The sequence below is a fragment of the Athene noctua genome, chromosome 6 (genome assembly GCF_965140245.1).
Source record: "Athene noctua chromosome 6, bAthNoc1.hap1.1, whole genome shotgun sequence".
Classification (NCBI taxonomy): domain Eukaryota; kingdom Metazoa; phylum Chordata; class Aves; order Strigiformes; family Strigidae; genus Athene; species Athene noctua.
This window is the reverse complement of record NC_134042.1, coordinates 34,459,795-34,479,443: the sequence shown is the minus strand read 5'-3', so window position 1 is coordinate 34,479,443 and position 19,649 is coordinate 34,459,795. Positions and strand designations below refer to the sequence as shown.

Here is a 19,649-nt window from a genome sequence, read left to right as displayed (position 1 = left end):
GTGTAATACACGTTGCTGCACTGTTACTGTCCCTAGCTAGCGGATGGATCAGGAGCTTCTCTAACTTGCTTCAGTGGTGGGAACAAAATAGCTGGGTGCTATAGACTACTTTGATTCTCATCTTAACACGTCTGAATAGTTTCAGAGTATGTGCCAGCATGAATTTAAGGCTTTGTTTTTGTTTGTGCTGTGCTTTTAGAGAAAATATTTTTTTTCAAGTCATTGTCAGAGAGACTTTTTATTAGAGTGGAGGGGGAGAGGGTGAGAGAGGGAAGAGAGCTAGAGACAGAGGCAGGCTAAATTAAATTTTCTAGAGGTGGCTTCCTGTTTGTCTCCTTTTACCTTCCCCAGTGTGAGAAATTCTTCAGGGTACAAGGGAGGAATAATCTTGCAGACTTTCTGCGGAGTGCTAGATCTGTCTATGCCTGTCTTTTTCTGCTGTGGCTCCACAAATGGGTGAGAATTGGACCTTCTAGGTCTTCCTTCTGGTCTTCCTCTTTCTGTGGTGCAGCTGTTGAGCAACTGGAGGGGAGTATGGCTACACTCTGCTCTTGCATGTGCCAGTGCTGTTCTTTGGTTACAGGCAAAATGGTTATTTTCCCCTTTAGTAATCGGGATGGTTTCAGCACTTTGTTTTAAGAATCCTCAGGGAATGCATTTTCACACCTAATAGTGCAAGATTAATTTTCTTTTTCCTTAGTGTCTAACCTGTTCTTAAAGATATCTGCAAATCTATTGTAATCATCCAAATGAGTTGTTTCATGTGCTTCAAAGTCAATGTTGAAGTTTATATAAACAGAACTTCTCTGGCAGCTGGCACACAGTCTAGCTGTGTTTCTTCCTGTCTTTCTGTAAAGATAGATCTACTATATTTAACTTCATTAAAGAAATGCTTGTTACAGGACTGTGGGACAGAAGAATTTTTGAGACCTGCTTAAAAGAATGCGTATGAGAGCAAAGGCATGTGTGATACTTTCTTCTTTGGCATGTTTGAAGTTCTCCTATTTGAAGTGTTGAAGAATGTCGGTGATACACCTCATGCTTTTCATTGCAAACAGCCTTGATTATATTTCAGCTCCTGAACTAAAGCACTGGTTTTAGCAAGGGATCCAAATGACACTCTGTGTTTGACGTTTGTGTTTCGTCAACCTTCTTTGGAAATTAAGTTTGCTCAGTGAAGCACGAACTGAATAAAAAGAAAGAGGAATGTTGTTTGTTAATTGAAATACTTTGGTTTTGAAGAGTACAGGGAGGAAGTATCTACTTGCACATCCCTTAAAACTTAAACAGTTTAACATATTTTTACCACTTTTTAAGTTACCGCTTAGCTTTAAAAATAAAATCAGCAAAATTAATCTTCATCATTCTTCTTCCAAGTAGGACACTATGATGCTGACCTCAAGTATTATTTTCAAGGCCCACTTTTTTTTAATCACCTTTTTAAAGAAGCTCATAAACAAAAAATGTGTACTTGAAACACTCTCTGGAGTCTTTTGAATATTATTAGTAAAATACCTGTGCTGAAAGGACCCCTCAGTGACCTATTCTTTGCCAAGCAAATAATTACATCCTGTGAACATGTTCTGAAGCACAGTTTTGTAAGTTTGGAGTGGGCCTCTGATCTCTGAGACCCTTTCACACAGCACATGTTAAACTCCTTACACCAAAGACCAACCTGTCTTGCACTGGTGTACAAAACCAGCTGTCTTTTCTGTGCATGCAGTTTACACTGATTTTCAGAGAGATGGAACAGTTGCAGAAAATGCTGTCCTACAGAGTGCTGTGCTAAAGCTATCTTTGAGCAGCGTACTGTTGATTATAGTATCTGACTTTATTATTTGTTTATAATAATACTGTGGCTATGCTAATGACGTGTGGAATTTGGAATATGTCTGTAACAAAGGGGATCTATAATGTCAGGTTTAGATTTGGTTGGTTTAATGTATAGTTTGCAGTTTCAAACTGAAGTTACACATGCTGTTGATTTTTATCAATTATGCTAAGATTTCTGTTTGAAGGAAAAGAAAACAGAAAATAAACTAACAACATAGATGATGAGTATCTTTAAAAATAAAATCTCATTTTAGCATATTGCTTGTCTTGGAAAATTTGCTTTATTGCAGCAAGTGACGATTGTACCATTTTTGCTTTTTAGTATAATTATTATAATTTTTACTATAATTATTAGTTCTTGCAGAAAATCTGTTGATATTAGTGAAAAATTACTCCATTTGATGGAAAAGTCTCATGAAGTAAATAAAGCATTATGATCTGACAGAGAATGACTGTGTTGGGCAAAGGGGCCATAGACAAGTCTCTGATACCCAGGTGGGTTTTGTCATAGTGCTGAAAGAGCTGACCAGTGTCATTGCAAGAACACCTGGTTTTTTAACAGTCCTGGTGATCAAGTGTGATTACTGGTGACTGGAAAAAGGCACATATGGCCACTTGCAAAAACGTCCAGAAGGTGGATCCAGGGGCTGCAGGTTGATCAACCTAACCTCAGGCCCTGGGAAGATTAGGAAGCACGTCCTGGAAACTGGTTGGAAGGATAAGGAGGGGATTGGGATCAGCCGATACGGGTTTATCAAGGACTAACCAACCAGATAGCTTTTGATGATAAGTGACTGACTGTGGGGACAGTGGATATTGTTGGCTTCAATTTTATCTAGACTTTGGACACAGTTCCTCATAGTATATCTCGTAGTTCAGTTGAAGAGAGAGGTGGACTAGGAGCCAGGTAGAAAACTGGCTGGGCTCAGAGGTTTGATCACAGTTTAAAAAAAAAAAAAAAAAAAATCTGATCTGTGACGTATTAGAAATGGAGACTCTCAGGTTGATACTGCAGTCAATACTGTTTAGTATTTTTCTTGGTGACCTTGGTGACATAGATATTGAGAGTGCACCATCAGTGATTTTGTGGGTGACAGAATACAGGGAGGGGACTATATGACTATGACTCTCTACGACTAGAGGGATCTCAACAGGCTGGAGAAATGAACTGAAGGCAAAACTCATGAAGTTCAGGCAATTCAAATGCCATGGTCCTGTACTTGAGAAGGAATAACTGTAATAGTATAGCCTGGGGATCCACTGCCTTAAAAACTTTTCAGAAAGGGATATGAAGCTCCTGGTGAACGACAGAGCATAACTTGGCAGCTAACCCTCAGCACTGTATTAGCAAGAATGTACTTAGCAGTTTGAGAGAAATTATTCCTTACTGTTTGTGACTTGTGAGACCACATCTGGAATACTGTATCTACGTTTGGGCTCCCCAGCACAAGAAAGACATGGTAGAGTTAGCCTTGTGGAGAGCTACCAAAATGATGAGGGGTTGAAAGCATGTGACCTAAGAGGCCTAGTTGAGAGAGCTGCATTTGATAAATCTTAGAAAGGGAAGACTAAGAGGGGATCCTACTGCGGCACCTCCCACCCCCTCTTGAGTATGGAGGTGGCCTCTTCTCAGAAATGCACAGTGGAAGTATTAGAAGCAATGAACAAAAACTGCAACAAGGGAAATGTTGGATGGATAGCAAGGAAAAATATTCTACAATAACAGTCAAATGGTGGAAAAGTTTGTCCAGAGGGGTTTTGTAATCTGTGGAAATGCTCAAAACTCAGCTGGGTATGATCCTGAGTTGCCTGCCCTACTGTTGAAGTATGTTTCTTATTCTTTTTCTTCACTTCGTACTTTGAAATTTTTTTTTCTATTATTTTTGCTGAACAGACTTTGATGAAAGAGTAGCAAAATTAGTGTAAAAGTGCTTCAGAAATTCCTGGAATTTTACTGATAACCTCATGAATGTATTTGAACAAACTGTGTCCTTCTCTACTTTTACTTCCTCAGAGGATTTTAAATTTCAGGTATAATATATGAGAAGAAACTTCAAATGGTAGGAGTTTTGAGAGGCTTTGAAATGAAAAATGGCACATGCAAATTAAAGATAAGTGGTGTGGTCCAGGGCACTGAGCTGGGTGCAGTAAAAGGGGATGTTACTACCTGACCCTCTTGCTCTTCTCCGGAGGGCAAAGTGTAGTTGTTTGCCTTTGGCCAAACTCAGCCCAGTCTCCAGGCAGGCTCTGAGCCTGCCAGAGTCCCAGTTTATGGCTGGGGGCAGGAGGTAGTCTGGGATCTCTGGCTTGGGCTCTTTCCTAAGGGGGTGCAGCTGACCATGACCGTCAGAGCTGGGGGCTGCTGGGTGGTAGAGCAGTGGAGGCTGTGGACAAGGGATTTCAAAGACTGGTGGTGGTCCCTCCAGGTACTGTCCCTTTCCCTGCTTTTTGATATAACATATGGGTAAAACTCATGTTGTAGTAAAGATATTTTTTCCTCCTCATTTTCTAAACACAGAGAAGACTCTGCAAGCCATATTAAGTCATAAATGTGCTCAGTCCTGATAGACCAGGTACTAAAGTCCTCTTTAACTCACACATTTCCTACTGCAGCTAACAATGGGTTTCTTGTGAATTACCAAAATAATTCTTATTTACTGTAGAACCTTCTCATTCTAGTTTTGTTCAGAAACATTCAATTTCCAGTGTGCAAGGAGATTAGCTAACCTCCAATGCAGTGTACCCTAAGCTGTATCCAAAATACTAGAGTGTACAAACTTTGAGCCTTTATATTTTTCAGAATTTAAGTTTAACTTCTCTTGTTTTGTTAAACTGTGTATCAGGTGTCTGGGAGTAAAACACTTCAGTCAAACTTTATAAACCAATCAATTTCTTTGTTAAGGGGCATGCAAATTGTATGATGGACTTAATGTCAAACTGTGCTGTTCACCATATGAGCATTGGATAGGTAAATAAAAGCATTTTTTTTGGTTGGCAATTAGTGGGTAATAAGATTTCATTGTTATACTGTAGCTGTTTTACTGAGTGGTAGTAAATATTTTTGCACTGGGAGTTGTACATCTTTTATATATATTTGTAAGATGCTGAGTGTCACTGTTTTTTCCAATGTCTCTAAGATGCTGTACCAGGGAGATACTTTGTTTTCCCCTTCCTTATCTTTCAAGGAAGTGACATTTTTGGCTAGCATGTGTCAAAGCTGTATCCAGAGTGGATTGTTGTTGAGAGGATAAATTGAGCAGAAGGTACATAGTTTAGGTAAAACAAAACACATGCAAAGAGGCATAAAGGTGCTCTTAAAAGAAGAAATTGCATGTAGAAGATGACACTTCGGATTATTTGGTGTTATCTAATCTAGAGATGAGATGAATATAGCTGAAGTATCAGAAGAAACTTCGTTAAGCAAAGGAATGGAACTGTTACTGCACATTTGAGATAGATGAATTTGACAGCTGTGGTCTGAAAGCCAGAATATTAAGCAGGCTGGTAACCATAATGCATCTGTGTTGAGGTTTGCCTTCATCTGGCTGCTGAGATCTTTCTCTTTTGCAGTAGTGTTTAAACAGTAAAATGTGAGTGAATGGTAGTTGAGAACAAATAAATTCAGATTAGCATGGATCTTTCCCAGAACACCAAATAAAAACATAAATTGAAAAAAAGAGCACTTCCTTGATGCTTTAGCTATTTGTCTGGTCTCTTAAACTCTCTCTTCAAGAAATTGTGGTTTAAAGATCATCAGTTAGCTGGAAGTTTTAAGGAAAAAAGAATTCTAGTTTTTTGTTGTTCTACTTGATAGGACATATCACAGGACAGCACTGGTCCTTATAGCTTACTGTATAATGTCATTGTATGTGAGTCGTATACAAGTCCAGCTGACACAAGACTGAAATTTGCTTAATTAATTTGCTTACTTTAAAAGATGTGATAATGCTGATTCATTTATACTTCCTGAGGGAAAGCTTTTCCTCAATAGTAACACTGACTTCTGCATGTCCTGGTCTTTCAGTCCTTTCTCATAACCTCTAAGGACACTGCTAAAGGTTATAGGGCGGTGAACACTTTTCTGATTGTTAGCTATTTACCTTTCCCCTTATCAAAATATGTTTTATTTATTGTTAATTCAAATTTGGGTTATTCAGACATTGCTTGCAAGACATGATCTGGTCTTTTCAAGTCCCAGATAGTGAGATGATGACTTTTACAGCGCTCTCCTTACTAGAGGAACTACTCAAGATGTTTCAGTAAAATAAATGTAGTGGTCCTGGATAAGTGCAAGGTAGTGGTGACAAATTTCTTGAATTTTGGCAAACATGCTAGCTGCAGCTTTGCTGGGCGACCTGTTATCATGATCTACCTTCATGTCTGAGAAGTGGTGGTAAACTTCATAAGGAATGGGGAGAATGATGAGAAATGGACTTTCATACTGAAGACTTGGAATGGCTGGAGCCCTAACAAGGTATGAGTGATGTCTGCATTCTTACAGCTGAGATACAGATGGTGATCAAAGCCATCATGAGGGGCATGTAAGTTAAAACTAGTTGCGGAAATTAATCGAATATCAATATTCATATTTGAAACTACAATAGTCATTTTGTGAAACACCCACCTTTTTTTTGAAAAGCGAGTGTCAGAAGTATCTTGTCATGTTCAGAAAGCTACGTGAGGCTTTTGAATCAAGTGTTGCTTTTTAAGGAGGAAGGGGAAAACACTGACTCCAGGTTAATGTTCCAATTCATTATCACTTAGAACACAGGAGACTTGATTCTACAATGAATCAGGCAGGTAAAACATAAATTGAAAAGTATAACAAAGTACCACATGACTTCTGTTAAATCTGAATACTTGACCCTGTTATGGTTAATCTATATTTAAAATTCAGGCGATGGCTGGCTCCACTGAAATGTTAGTGAAATAAAATTATTTCAAATATTTAATGTGTTTGGTTTTATTTACAGATGACATGGCAGAACTTCTTCTTGGGGAGTCCAAACTAGAACAATTTTTGAAGGAAAATGCTCTTAAACAGACCAGTAGTCCACGGGGCCCCCGGCCAAAGCTGACTGAGGTCAGGAAGCATCTCACGGCAGCGCTTGACAGGGGAAACCTAAAGGTATGTAAGTCAGTCTGAGCAAGAATTAGAAAAGCTGAAATTCACTGGGGTACTCTGCTGATCATGGAGAAAAATGTGGAAAGTGCTTGTGTGGTGTTTTATTATCATTGCTATTCCCAAAACATCATCAGGACTATGCTATTTCATGGCTCTTTGTTTCTTCATAGATTTTTATTCAGCTAAATTTATCAAATCTTCTCTTATTAGAAGAATAAGAAAGTTGTCATTGACTTCTGGGATGCTAAAGTGAAGTACTTACAATGTGTTTTGTGGAAGTTTTTCTTGGGAGTATATAGCTATAACATTATCTGTAGTGTTTAAAAACGCAAAATACTTCACAATTTTCTGTAATAATCTCCTAAGTATTCAGGAAAGGTTTCTTAAGTTATGTTTACAGGTGCGGAAAGTGAGGTTAATATTTGAAAACCTGTTCTGTTATAACCTTTTGATATTCTTAACCATTCTGGTCCTTCTTTTACTTAACTACTGTAGCTACTACATGAGCTTCTCTTTTCTGTACTCCGTGTGCATCTTTTGGGAGATCAAAAGAACCTTGTTTTAAGGCATCTGTAACATTTTGTTTCCTGTGATTTGTGGAAGTGTTAATTTATCTATCTTTTCTTTCTTCATTATTCCATGAATCCTATTTTCAAGACATTTCTTCTGCACTGATACTTTCAAATATAGGTGTGGAACACACAGTTTTGATGCTATGTTATTTTCAGCTGTGCTTGTGGTGTTAGGAAAAAAAATAATTGGAGGGATGGTAATGACTGCCTTTGTCACCTGACAAAGCTGGATTCCGAATGAGAGGTATTTCTGGTGCATGTGTAAAAAAATATGTGAATATTAAAATAACTGTAGCTTAGTGGAGTGATGTTTTGTGGATTCATCCCCTATCGCAAGCTTCCCAAATATTATATGAAGACAGAATTTAGTTGGTTTGTTGTTTAGTTACAAGAAATATCCCGAGGTTTCTGTGGTGAATATATATAGAAAACAGACTAAGTAATGATCAGAAAGAACTAGGTGAATTTTTTTGGAAAAAAAACCCTTTCTTATTCATCTTCCTTTTAGCCAGAATTCCTACAAGAAGCTAACCTAATTATGGCCAAATTAAACTACGTGGAAGGTGATTACAAAGAAGCTCTAAACACATATGCCAGGGTTGGAGTTGATGACTTGCCACTAGCTGCAGTGCCACCATATAGGCTACGGATGATTGCTGAAGCATATTCTACTAAGGGTAAGATTGGTTTTTTCCAGTGGAAATAGTTTTTAAAAAGTTAATTTATATCTTGTCTGAAGTTAAGGAATTTTTTTAGTGTGCATATCATCAACACAGTGGTGGAGTACCACAGTAGATAAATAAAAGCATGTCTTGGCTCCTTTAAATTGTTCAGAGTTTGTGCTAGGTTGTGACGACTTTTACCTCAATTAATATTCTGTGCTGTCATCCAATCAAATTTTTTGATATGTGTATTTAAAAGTCCTTCTGTATGTAATGTTACAGTAACTGTGACTAAATACTAGAAGTATTATTACTATTGCTGAAAAGTTAAGAGTTACAAAAGTAGTGCAGTTTTGCAGTTGCTGTGGACAGAGTTGGAGAGCCTTGATTCACCATGATGCTTTTTACTGAATGTTAAAATGTTCAACCTGAGCTAAATTATTTAAGAAAATTACTACTTAATTGAGAAAAATAGCAATAACCTGATAAAATGACTTAAAGCAGTGCATTTCTTGTGCAGTTTTATTTTTGAATTTTTCTAACCTGAGTATCTTTTAAAAAAAAATTCAGAAAATTAAGTTAATTTTTTAAAAAAATATATTTTACAACTCTAGTATAGTGAAAATTGTAATGTTGGCCTTGTGTCTTAAGGTGGCAGTGCCACTTCAGTTTAGAAAACTACTTAGTAGACCATAAGCTGGGTCAGTGTGTTGAGGAAAGTGGCAATTTGTATACTGTAGATTTATTAGAATTTACTGTGTCTAAATGTTTTCTTTGGGCTACTCTGTTTAAGCTTGGGTTTGGTGCCTATATGTACTTTTTGTTATGGCAAGAGGGGTGTCAAAGTCAGCAAACAGAATTTATGAGACTTCAATAGCATTCACTGACAACTGGTCAAGGATTGTTTCCAACATTAGTTTTGAAAGAGAGTGACAGTTTTCTACCAACACAGTCTTCTAGCAAACGTTAGACAAGCATGAGTCATTCTCTGTAGAGATGTCAAGGAAATAAGAGAACTAAGTGGTAGCAGAGACAAAAGGATGCTTCCTAAATCTGGGCAATACTTGGATGAAAAGTGGGAAGGGAGTACATTGGGAGTTCTTATATATGACTTATATCTGTCCAGTTCTCTCATACAGCATCTATGTGGGCTTTTTTGGCAATGTCTGGTATGGGTAAACTTCCACTCAGCTTTGTGGTTTTTGGTTGTGTTTTTTGTTTTTTGTTTAATCTATGAGGATGTCTGTTGAATTTGTCATGTTCTTTCTATGACAATGTAATGTTGGACTTGATCAACTTCAGGTGCCTACATTTTCTTACTTGTCCAAGGAATCCCAGTAATTTAATTGAATCTTTTCCCAGAGCTCAACTCTTCTGCTTGGGTTTATTTGACCTCATAAGGATATATAACAGTTGAAACATAAAGGCATCAATTTTGCAGAAAGGATTAATATTATTAATTTTACTTAATGTAAAAACAATTTGTTAGAAAAGAGTAAAATGTGTATCTTTTCTACCCTGAAATGTTTTTTAGGGTCAGCTTATTGGAAAAAAAGAGACAGAGAAGAAAAACAGCTTTCTGTCTTCTGTCTAGATATGGTGGAGATTTTTTGCTTCTGATTTCAAGTTTTATACTTAAACATTGAAATGTCATATCAAGCCTGATCTAATCTTGATCAGACTTAATTAGTTTGCTCACTTCTACTGGGTGACTAGCTAGCAGTTTACCTGAGCAAACTGAGCCAACTGCTGGGGTTTTGTTGTTGTTCTGTTCATTTTCAGAGTCTTTCTTGCTACTGTGTTTCCAGTTTGAACGGAAGATTAATAAAATTTAAAACCCCTTCTTCCCATGATAGCAGGTTGCAATAATATTGTCTTCTGTGTGTTCTAGAATGAGGTAGAAGTCACAGCCCAGTCTTAAATTTAGTATTCAATGTCTAGATAAGTTTAGAGTAATTGACAGCTAAATAGCGTAAGTTTCTACCCAATAAGGTATAGTTAAATCTCACTCTCTTCCCCATTCCTCCTGAAATGTCTTCTTTCTCCTTGCAAGAGTGGACTATAAAACTTTTCAGTCTGAATTCTGAGTCTCTTCACAGGTGATTGAGGCTTGTAGGTATCACCCAACTAAATACACGTTATTCTTACAGGGGTTTTGTGCTTCACTGGGGTTTGTATTTCTGCTTGGAACTTCAAAGATAACCTAATTATATAAAGTTAAAGCTCTTCTGAGTATTTAGATTTTATTTCTTTGGCAGTCATGAACACAGCACCATGTTATTAAGCAATGAGGGACTGTCTGTGCTGCCTGTTTGCAAGTATCAGCCCAACTGCACTGTTCAGAGCAGCAACCTGCACAGAGGCAATTAAAGATATCCATTTTAGTTGCCCCATTTCAGTCTTGTATGCTATTGTTTAGTGGTCTGATACTGATGTACTTACCTCTGACAAAGGCATAGGGCAGATAACTAATGGTAATGTATGGTAGGTTTTAATTGCCTTAATTTTTTTTTCCTTATTTAAGATGGTACCACCTCCAAGTGCTTACCTTCTCACACTGGGGTTTCATTCTGTAACCTCAGAGGTGATAGACTGTGTGGGGTGCTTGAGTTGACATGTTTCTTCTGCAGTTGTTACAGGGTACTTAAATGAGCATGTTGTGCTGTAACCCTAGGCAGTTAACAGTTCACAACCATCCCTTAGAAATGACCTGCTTTCCATATGTCCCATCTTACTCTTGCTTGTGGAACATATGAAGTGTGTCATTCTGTTCTTCACAGCAAAGGAACATTCAGCATGTGTGTATGGATGCAATGAAGTGCAAAAATGGGTCCAAGGTCAGGTTCAAGCTAAATTTTGCTGGAGTTTTGTCTACTGATGGCTACAGAAAGAAGGGGTAGAGGAACAGCAGTAGTGACAAGTGCAGGGAGAGAAAATAGAATCAGAACATGGCAGGGGAAGTGAGATCCCCAAACACTTGCTTGACTTGTGGAGGGGGGTGTGTGTATTTATGTATGTGGATGCACACAACATAAATATACGTCTGTATGTATTTATGTTGTTAGAAAGTAAGATGTGACAAAAATAAAATGAGGAAAATTCTTACTGCCTCTTCAGACTCTCCAGAGTGGGTGTGTCTGAATGCATTATCCATCAAGGTTGTTTGTAAACCTCACTGCAAAATGTTCATTAAGTCACAGTAGTCTTCATTACAGTAGACCAGAACATGAAACTAGTGTCTTTGCACCCCTGCAGTCTTCAACTTGGAATAAGTCTGCCATTAAACGAAAGCACTAAAGCCATATATTGCCTGTAGTGCACTCACAGAGGGGGTCCTCAAATTTTTTGTTACATAAATGAATTAAATGCATATATATCTTTAATAAAAAGAATGCTTCTAAGTCTCTGTGCTGCTTATAGCTTTAGTCGAGGACAGCATTTTAGAAAAATATAAGTGAAAGGCATAAATGGAATGAAAGTACGTCAAGCAAAGGATTCAAAGGCTCTCAAACCCAACAAGGAAGGTTAAATAATTCTTATTCTTTTCTTGGAAATGTCTAGTTAGTGAACTGCTGCTACAAATCTTCCAAAGAAAGCTTCTTGATAGATTGTCAAAATGCAACTTGTAAATCTCAGCAAAATTTTTTTTTAAAAAATGTATCAAATTACCTTTGAAATCTTTTCCATTTCCTTTACATGCAGCTTTTTGCCAGCCTGTGATGTGCAGGGAATCACAGGGCCTCAGTGCCCAAGCGGTACTGGAAAGTGATTACTGTTTGTCGCTCGTCCTAGGAAAAATGTTCAAAATTGTTAATGTGGTGATAAAGGAACCACTGTACATAGGCAGTTGTTCATAATAGTGATCAAAAAAAAGTGCTTTGGAAAGAAGTTTAAGGAACAGGACAAGTTGTTTGGATTCGTGGTTTCTTTCTGGCTTCTGGCAACAAAAGCCACTGTCTTACGCCTTATCTTGACTAAAAGGCGATGCAAGAGCAGTCTGAAAAATTACCTGCTGCTGTGTCCATTAAAACAACAGAGAGTGGACTAGCCATGTGAATATGCATGAGGCAAAGTCTCAGAAACTTGATTAGCATAGGTCAGAACTCAGCACTATTAAGATCTCCCTCATGCAAAAGTTACAAGGCAGTAACTACTACACAGTACACTGAATGTAGTGTAATTCTAATATTTTCCTGCCTTTATTCACCATTTCCTCAAATTGACAAGATAAAAATGGAAGTGTAGTGGAGGACAGTCATCTTTTATGCGGTTAACTTTATGGACAGGCATACTTTTATGACCTTACACCATTTTTTTTTTTTTTCTTTTTTGTGTAGGTGTGCCCATAGAATAGAGTTCTGGATTAGATCTGGTGTTTACTTTAAGAAAAGAGGTGATTTTGATGTTGTACTTCTAAGTGATGACTCTGTATGTGTATGTAGAAGGTGTTGTGAGAGAGTATTAATATCATCATAGAATATACAGAATTTTCTTAGATTCAAAGACTTGAAGAAATTGAGTGGGGCAATTTTTAAATGTCATATAAAACACAGAAATGGAAAGATGGAGTTTTTCAGATCAATGGACCACTTTATTTGCAAAAACATGAGAATACTTACTTGGATCTGTTGGTTATTTTTTCCCCATCTGCTTGTAATTACATTTGACATGAAAGTGGAGGAGAAGCATCTGATAAAACAGTTTTCTGAAGTGAAATGTTTATGGTTTGAGGTGTCAGCTTTTTCAAGAGGGTGTGATGAGGGAAAGGAAAACAGGCATAAAAGAAGGACATTGTTGAGGAGATGGGCTGGTTTGTGTGACTCTCTTGTGGCAAAGTGTTATCCTGAAAGGAGATGTATGAATGTTGCTGGAGCTGGCTCTCTGAAGCTCTTGCCTTTCCTTCTTTTGTAGTAGCACTTAAGATAATAGGTCACAGGAGGGGGTCATACCTTCAATACGAAGCTTTAAGAAGCAGTACAGAAAAAAGCAGGTTTTTTTCCTTCTGCCACAAATGTAGTTTGGACATCGGTACCGGTTATTAGAGCTGTCTTATGCAGCAAGAGAAAAGCTAAGAAATAAGGCTAGGCAGAGGCAGGAGGAGGGAAGGACAGTCTTGAGTTTGTGGTGGGAAGTCTTGTCTCAGAGTAAAACGTAGAGGGGTTTTGCACGTTTCTGGCTGTATTACATACTTGATATTTAAGTATCTGCTTAGGAATGACTACCTTGTAATAAGTAGAGAAGGTTCCCTTGTTCTAAGAGGTTAATTTTGTCTCTTCAATATCCATTTGTTTACTTTCTTCACTAGATCAGTTTAGTTGGCAATGTTCAATTCTGAGACTGAGGAAAATCTTAACTTATGAAGAACTGAAATAAGACAAGTTTTGTATCCATAAAGTAGTAGTTAAAGACTGTATATGTCTGATTTTTTTTTTTTCCTTTTTCACATTAGGTTTGTGTAGCTAGCTCTAGCTTTTCCTACTCCCTTCTCTTACAAGACCAACCAGAAAAAAATTCTGTATATGCTGTTACCGTACAGAAGCATATATTTAGAATCCACTTCAATAATGGCTGAAGCTAATATTCTCCTAGGGATATAGCCTCTGGGAACAGGACAATTAAGATTCTGCAAGTTTTCAACAGTGTATGAATGAGGTAATATACTGGAAAGCACACATAGGCATTATTCAAATACTATGCATGGCAATCTCTCCTATGTTTCTAAGCAATTTTTGTTTGCTTATGGAAGCAGAGATGAGATACATGCACAGTGGGATATCGAGGTGTTAATTTGGGGAAGTGCAAATTGTCAGTAACTCTGAAATAATAAGTATATATTTAACTAGGAAATAAGCTTATTGAAATCTTAGCTAATGTGATTCTGATACTGCTGCATAAGTCAAAATATATAATTGAAAGGTGAATTTATAATACATGACATTACAAATTTGTGAATATTTCTACAAATGCTTATAGATGAACATACCAGTTTACAGATCTGACATTTCTTGAAGTCTGCATTTTTTAAACTTGATTTTAGTAAAGAAATTGTGTTTATATTTACTATGGTGTATAGAGTAGTAGCCTACTCCAGGTATTGGTCAAGATGGCTGTGTTGTATTACAATAACAAATTCTTGTTAAGTATGTGGAGGATGTTGTCTGTAAGTTAGACATTACAGGATTGTAGCCTTATTGCTGCAGGCCATTTTATGTCTCATATTGCCTGTTCAAATAACTGTGTTTATATTTAGATGATGTATGTTAAGTAAGGTGAGACTGTCTTTACTGCTGGTGACCCACATTCAAATTTAATGTTGCATTTACCAAGTTAAATGATTGGCTATTAATTAGTTCTATTTACAGAAACATGGAAATACTCATTAGGTTCAGTGGAAGTGTCAGGTGCATGTGAATAGCTACTCTGCAGTTAGCAAAAGATGCTGCACTTAACTTTAATCATATACGATTGTAATGAGATCTTGTGCACAGCTAGCCTGTGTCAGCAGACACCGAGCAGCTCTTCATGGAAGAATCTTAAATGAAAGCTGTTTTAGTTATTATGCCAGGGATCTCTAGCCTCATTAGGCAATGGGTCAAGAACTCAACTTAAGTTCCCTCCTCCTATATTGCTGTGCAAACGTTGCAACCTCGTCAGCAAGCAGTTTGCAGACTGCAGCTAGGAAGCCTGTGCCATAGATACTTCAAACTTTGTCATTAAAGCTTGTCTTTCCCCAGTCTATTTTTATGACTTCTGCCCTTCTGGAGCAGGGACTGGGGGGAACCCAGGAGTTTGTTCTGCTTTCCTTAGTGCTGCTTTTAGCTCTGGTATTTGAGATCCAAACACCGAATGAAAATAATATGCTTCTTATTAAAATAGACTTCTTCAGGACTTGAGCATTTTAGTTTTTCTTCTTCCTAGTTTCTTCCAGATCTTTAGAATTTCTTCAGAATCTTTCCTTTGGCAGAGTGAGGAGAAGAAGAAAATGTTGGGCCAAAATTTTGCAAAAAACCCCCATTGCAGTATGAGCATACAGGATAAAATGTTGTCTTCAACTCTGGAAGGTTGTGCTTATGTTGCTCTGGGTGTCATCTAGAATGGAATTTAATTCTCTGTAAGTAGTCTGTGTTTAAAAGAGTCACTAGTCAGAGCAGCTTCCCTTAAATTCAAGTATGCTGGGAGAAGGGGGTATTGTCCTTCCTTCTGATGCCTTTTCTGGAAAGTCAATTAGGTATGAAACTAGCCATAGAAGAGATTCTGCATACTGACAGTTGGAGACCTTTTTTCCCCAGTGTCTTGGCATGGGGGGCACAGGCAATACAAGTTAGTTGAAAAATCAGAGAAATTAATTGTTTGTGTTTTCTTAGATTGTCTGAAGAAATAGGCAATTCCCAAGACAGTGTCTCTGCAGTAACTATGAAAGTAAGAGGTAGTTTATTATAAATATATTTCCCTACTCTATTTTCGCTTTTCCTCCTTTCCTTTATAATAATTACTTTACAAATACCAGTAGAGAATTGAAGAGGAAAAAAATTTGTGCTTCGATTTCTAAAAAAATTCTCTGCAACCAAGTCACAACCTTTGATTTGAGGACTTCTAGAAATAAGTCCTTCCCTTCAGTGAGATTACCGGTGTTTTTTCTAAACTCAGAAATAAACTATGGGAGTTCCTTGGTAGCAGTAAGTCAGATTGTTTCTGTTCCTCTTTCAGAATTACTAATAAATGTTTGTCATAATCTATATAATTTTTTGTTTTAACTATATAAGTTAAATATGAAGTTTCTTTAAAGGAGATGAAAGGGGTTTTTGTGTTTACAGCATTTGAAACACCAGTGTTGCTTTATATATCAGATAGGAAAGCATAAGTGCTGTATACTCAAATATACTTGGATTTTATGTGTCCGTTGAAGGAAGATGGGAAACAAACCCTGAAATCTTTATCTATTGATATGACTCTTTTTCTCTTGCAAAAGCATGTTTATTTACTTAAATATAAAATAGTCTTTCACTGTTTTTCCTCAGTGCTTTGACAGTAGATAAAGCATGGTGTCCGTTATTATTTGTGGTCTCTAAAATTTATGCAGACATGGTACTGTCTGGCATCATGGAAGATCCTCAGATACTCAGTGTAGTAAATGTGATAGGCTTTTCTCAGCCTTGTGTTTTGTGGGTTTTTTTAATGGTCTCAGTAGTGGTCTGTGTGGTAGGAGTACTTGGTAAAGATCTGAGATGTGCTGTGGATTCCCTTTTGACCTTATAATAATTTTTGGTTTACTCTGTGTAATGAAATGGGAGTGTTAGCTAATCGGTTCTACCACAGAACTGATAAGTCTGTTTTTTTTAAAAAAAATAAAAGTTTTTTGTAAATGAAAAGTAATTACTGTCATTGTCCTTAACATAAAAATGGTTGATTATCAAAGAACAAGCAAATCTATTGTACGGGGGCTTCTTAAAAATTGTTAGTTTGTTACTTGCTCTGAATGAGAAGTTCTCTTTTTTGGGTAGTGGTCAATGTGTGCATGTGTGGGAGGCTGATCTGCTCTTGCATTAGTGAAAAATTAAATGCTTTACTTGACAACCTTGGCCACTAATTTGAGACTATATTCACAAGAATGCCACTTGCAATAAGTGATAAAGCTGTCTATTGTTTACTTTCTGAATATTTTACAAAATACAGATAATTTATAAAGTTTTTGAAAATTTAAAGAAAACCTTTGCTAGTTATAATGTAATTTAAATATCAGACATACTCTTTTCTTGTCCAAATACTGTTTGTTGCTGTTTTGCTCTTTTGACAAGCAATTTTAGAGTTACTTTGCAAAACATGTAAGCTTAACTGGTACAGACTCGTATTCATTTCACCTCTTCTCACTTTCTTTTCCCTCAGGAGTCATCTTGCTTGATATCAGGACTAGATATGTATGAGATAAGTGTCTTCCCAAAATAAAACTGACCCAGTTTGTTGGGAGCTTTTGCTGAAGGTGATTTTGACTGGAAGGGCTTCAACTTAAAAGCCATGAATATCAAAGTCAACTTGTGATACCAATGGATGTGATATTCTTGAATGCAGAATAAAACAAAATAACCAATAGAAGTTAAATAAACCAACAGCTATGACCTTTACAACAAGTGTGATAATATTTTGTAGTAGTAACATGTAGCTCTTTTTCAAATATCTCAAAGCAGTTTATGAACCGTTAAAGAAATTCCTGCCTTTTGAGGAAGAATAGCAGAGATTCCTGCCTGGCACGTGTGGAAACTAGCACAAAGGACAGAACTGACTTGTCTGAATATATGCAGAAGTCTTCAGCAGATAATTTAGGGCGATATATATTTCTCTGGAATTCATGTGTTTCTCAATGCTGTATGTTACCAATTGCTTGTTCTTTTTTCAAGGGTCTAATATAGTAAAGCCTATTATAATTAACTTTTTGTTGTTTCTCAGTATGCTTATGAAGAAGTGAGCAGTATCTTATGTGGCGGTTATTGCTGTGTTGCTGTTTATATCTGTTTAAAATGAAATAATACTTTTATATACTTTAATACATTATTTCTTAAATTTCATCTGTATTTAAGAAAAAAATTAAATGAGTAGTCTGGAGGGACTCTAATTTTAACCTGTTACAGAAATCATAATTTATTCAGGATTTTTCTTCTAATTGATACTATTTCATTTTTAATACAGTATTGAATTGTAACTATTCCTTGTGTCATCAAAGCAAATAGTGTCCAAACCATCCTGTTAAGTGCTCATTTCAGAATAGTTCTCCAAATGAACTTTCCTGCTGAAAAGCATTGCATGCTTAAAATATATATACTTTGCTGCGTTGTAATAAGTATCCTGGAAAACTACAGTGAATAACAGTTGTATAAAAAAGTTACTCTAAGAAATTATGTTATATACTTCATCAAAGAACACTTAGAATTACTTAAAGTTTCTGGTAGAGTACTGAGGTGCTTTAATATCTTAAAGAAAATTCTCAGCTAAAATGAGAGAATGTTCTTAGAGTGAGTTTTTCAGATTGAAAAGATTATATCTGTGGTATAAAGTATAAAAATAGAAATAATAAGTCCAAGTCAAATCTACAAATAGCCAGTTGAGTAATATGTTTCATGTAGTGGAGGATTACTCTGGGGCACTGACTGTTCATGTCATAGGAGAGAAGGGGTGGGGAGAAGTGATCCGCTTATCAACTATCTTGTGCTTTCAATCATTTGACATTTTTATTGCAGCTTGTTTATTGTATTTTATGGTCACCTCTAAGTCTGAGTTTGATGGTGTTTGTGTAGGACACTGCAAACTTTCTATCCAGCATGAACCTTACATTTAGATCTTAGAGAATTCATTCAAGTCTACTGCAGTAGCAGCGTAGCTGACCTTTTTCTATAGTTTTTGAAAAGGATGTTGAATTTTATTTTGCCTTTAGCAGAGTGGTTATTCCCAAAGTCAGAATTTTGCCTTAACTGGATGTATAGCTAGCAAATAGAACTGTAGGATATATGTTGTTTATAATAGTGAAATGGTGGATCGGCGGGTAAAGGTGACCAACAAACTGATACAGACTTAAGGCAGTCTTTCAAGTCAGAAAGATGGCTTGATTTAAAAAAAAATAATTAAAAAAAAAATTAATTTTTTAATTATTATTTTTATACAGATGAGTTATACTTCTATAGAGAGATATTGAAACTTAATAGATGTTTTAAAACAAATATTGTATGGTTTTGAGTTTATCAATGAACAAACTCCAGATTCCATGGCTGTGTCTTCCCAAGTAGTAAGAAAACTGTAGTCCAATGAAATGTACTGTCCCTACCTTACAGTGTTGATGGACAGAAATTCTTTGATAAACTATTCTCCAAACTGGGATTTTGTACTACCTGTCATTCTACAGACTGCCCAGTATATACCTATGTGTTTTGGTTTTGTTTTTAGTTTCTCCAGAAATGGATTCTGAAGATCTTGGATGATGGATTGAGAATATGGTCATTTAAATTGTGAATTATTGTAATGTGCGAGCAGTTGAAGGCACTTTAGGATCAGCATTTACTGCTGACAAGCTGGAAGAATAACCTGAAATAAATCTCTTAAGAACATGTGGAAAGTGCTACACTTCAAATACAAATAATTATTCAAATAAATTTAAGATGGGGTAACTGATGAGGCGGTTGTCTTCCAAAATATCTGGTGATCTGTTGCAGATCATAAACAGAACTAATATGTAAGGGAAAGCACAAAAGTTCTCCTGATCTGGGTTTAGTTTTTTATTTGTGTGTTTTGGGGTTTTTTTAAAGGTATCCTATATTAAAAATGGCAAGTCTTTCATCTTCTCTGCTCAGTGGAGTCTCATGTGGAGCTGTGTATCTAGTTTTGGCACACTGAGTCAAGATAGAGGTAACCAGTTGGAGATGGTCCAGAAGAGATAAAAATTATTAACTGTCAAGGAAGCATGAAAAGAGAAAT

General features: G+C 36.5%; 1 protein-coding gene across 7 annotated transcripts in view; it reads left to right on the top strand.

The window, feature by feature from the left end:
• TTC7B (tetratricopeptide repeat domain 7B) overlaps positions 1–19,649 on the top strand; it is a 145,598-nt gene that overhangs the window by 14,913 nt on the left and 111,036 nt on the right. For all 7 annotated transcript variants that reach the window (XM_074908539.1, XM_074908538.1, XM_074908535.1 and 4 more), the window contains exons 2-3: positions 6,807–6,961; positions 8,039–8,207. In XM_074908539.1, the coding sequence (XP_074764640.1) occupies positions 6,807–6,961; positions 8,039–8,207 (324 nt within the window). The remainder of the gene's footprint in view (positions 1–6,806; positions 6,962–8,038; positions 8,208–19,649) is intronic.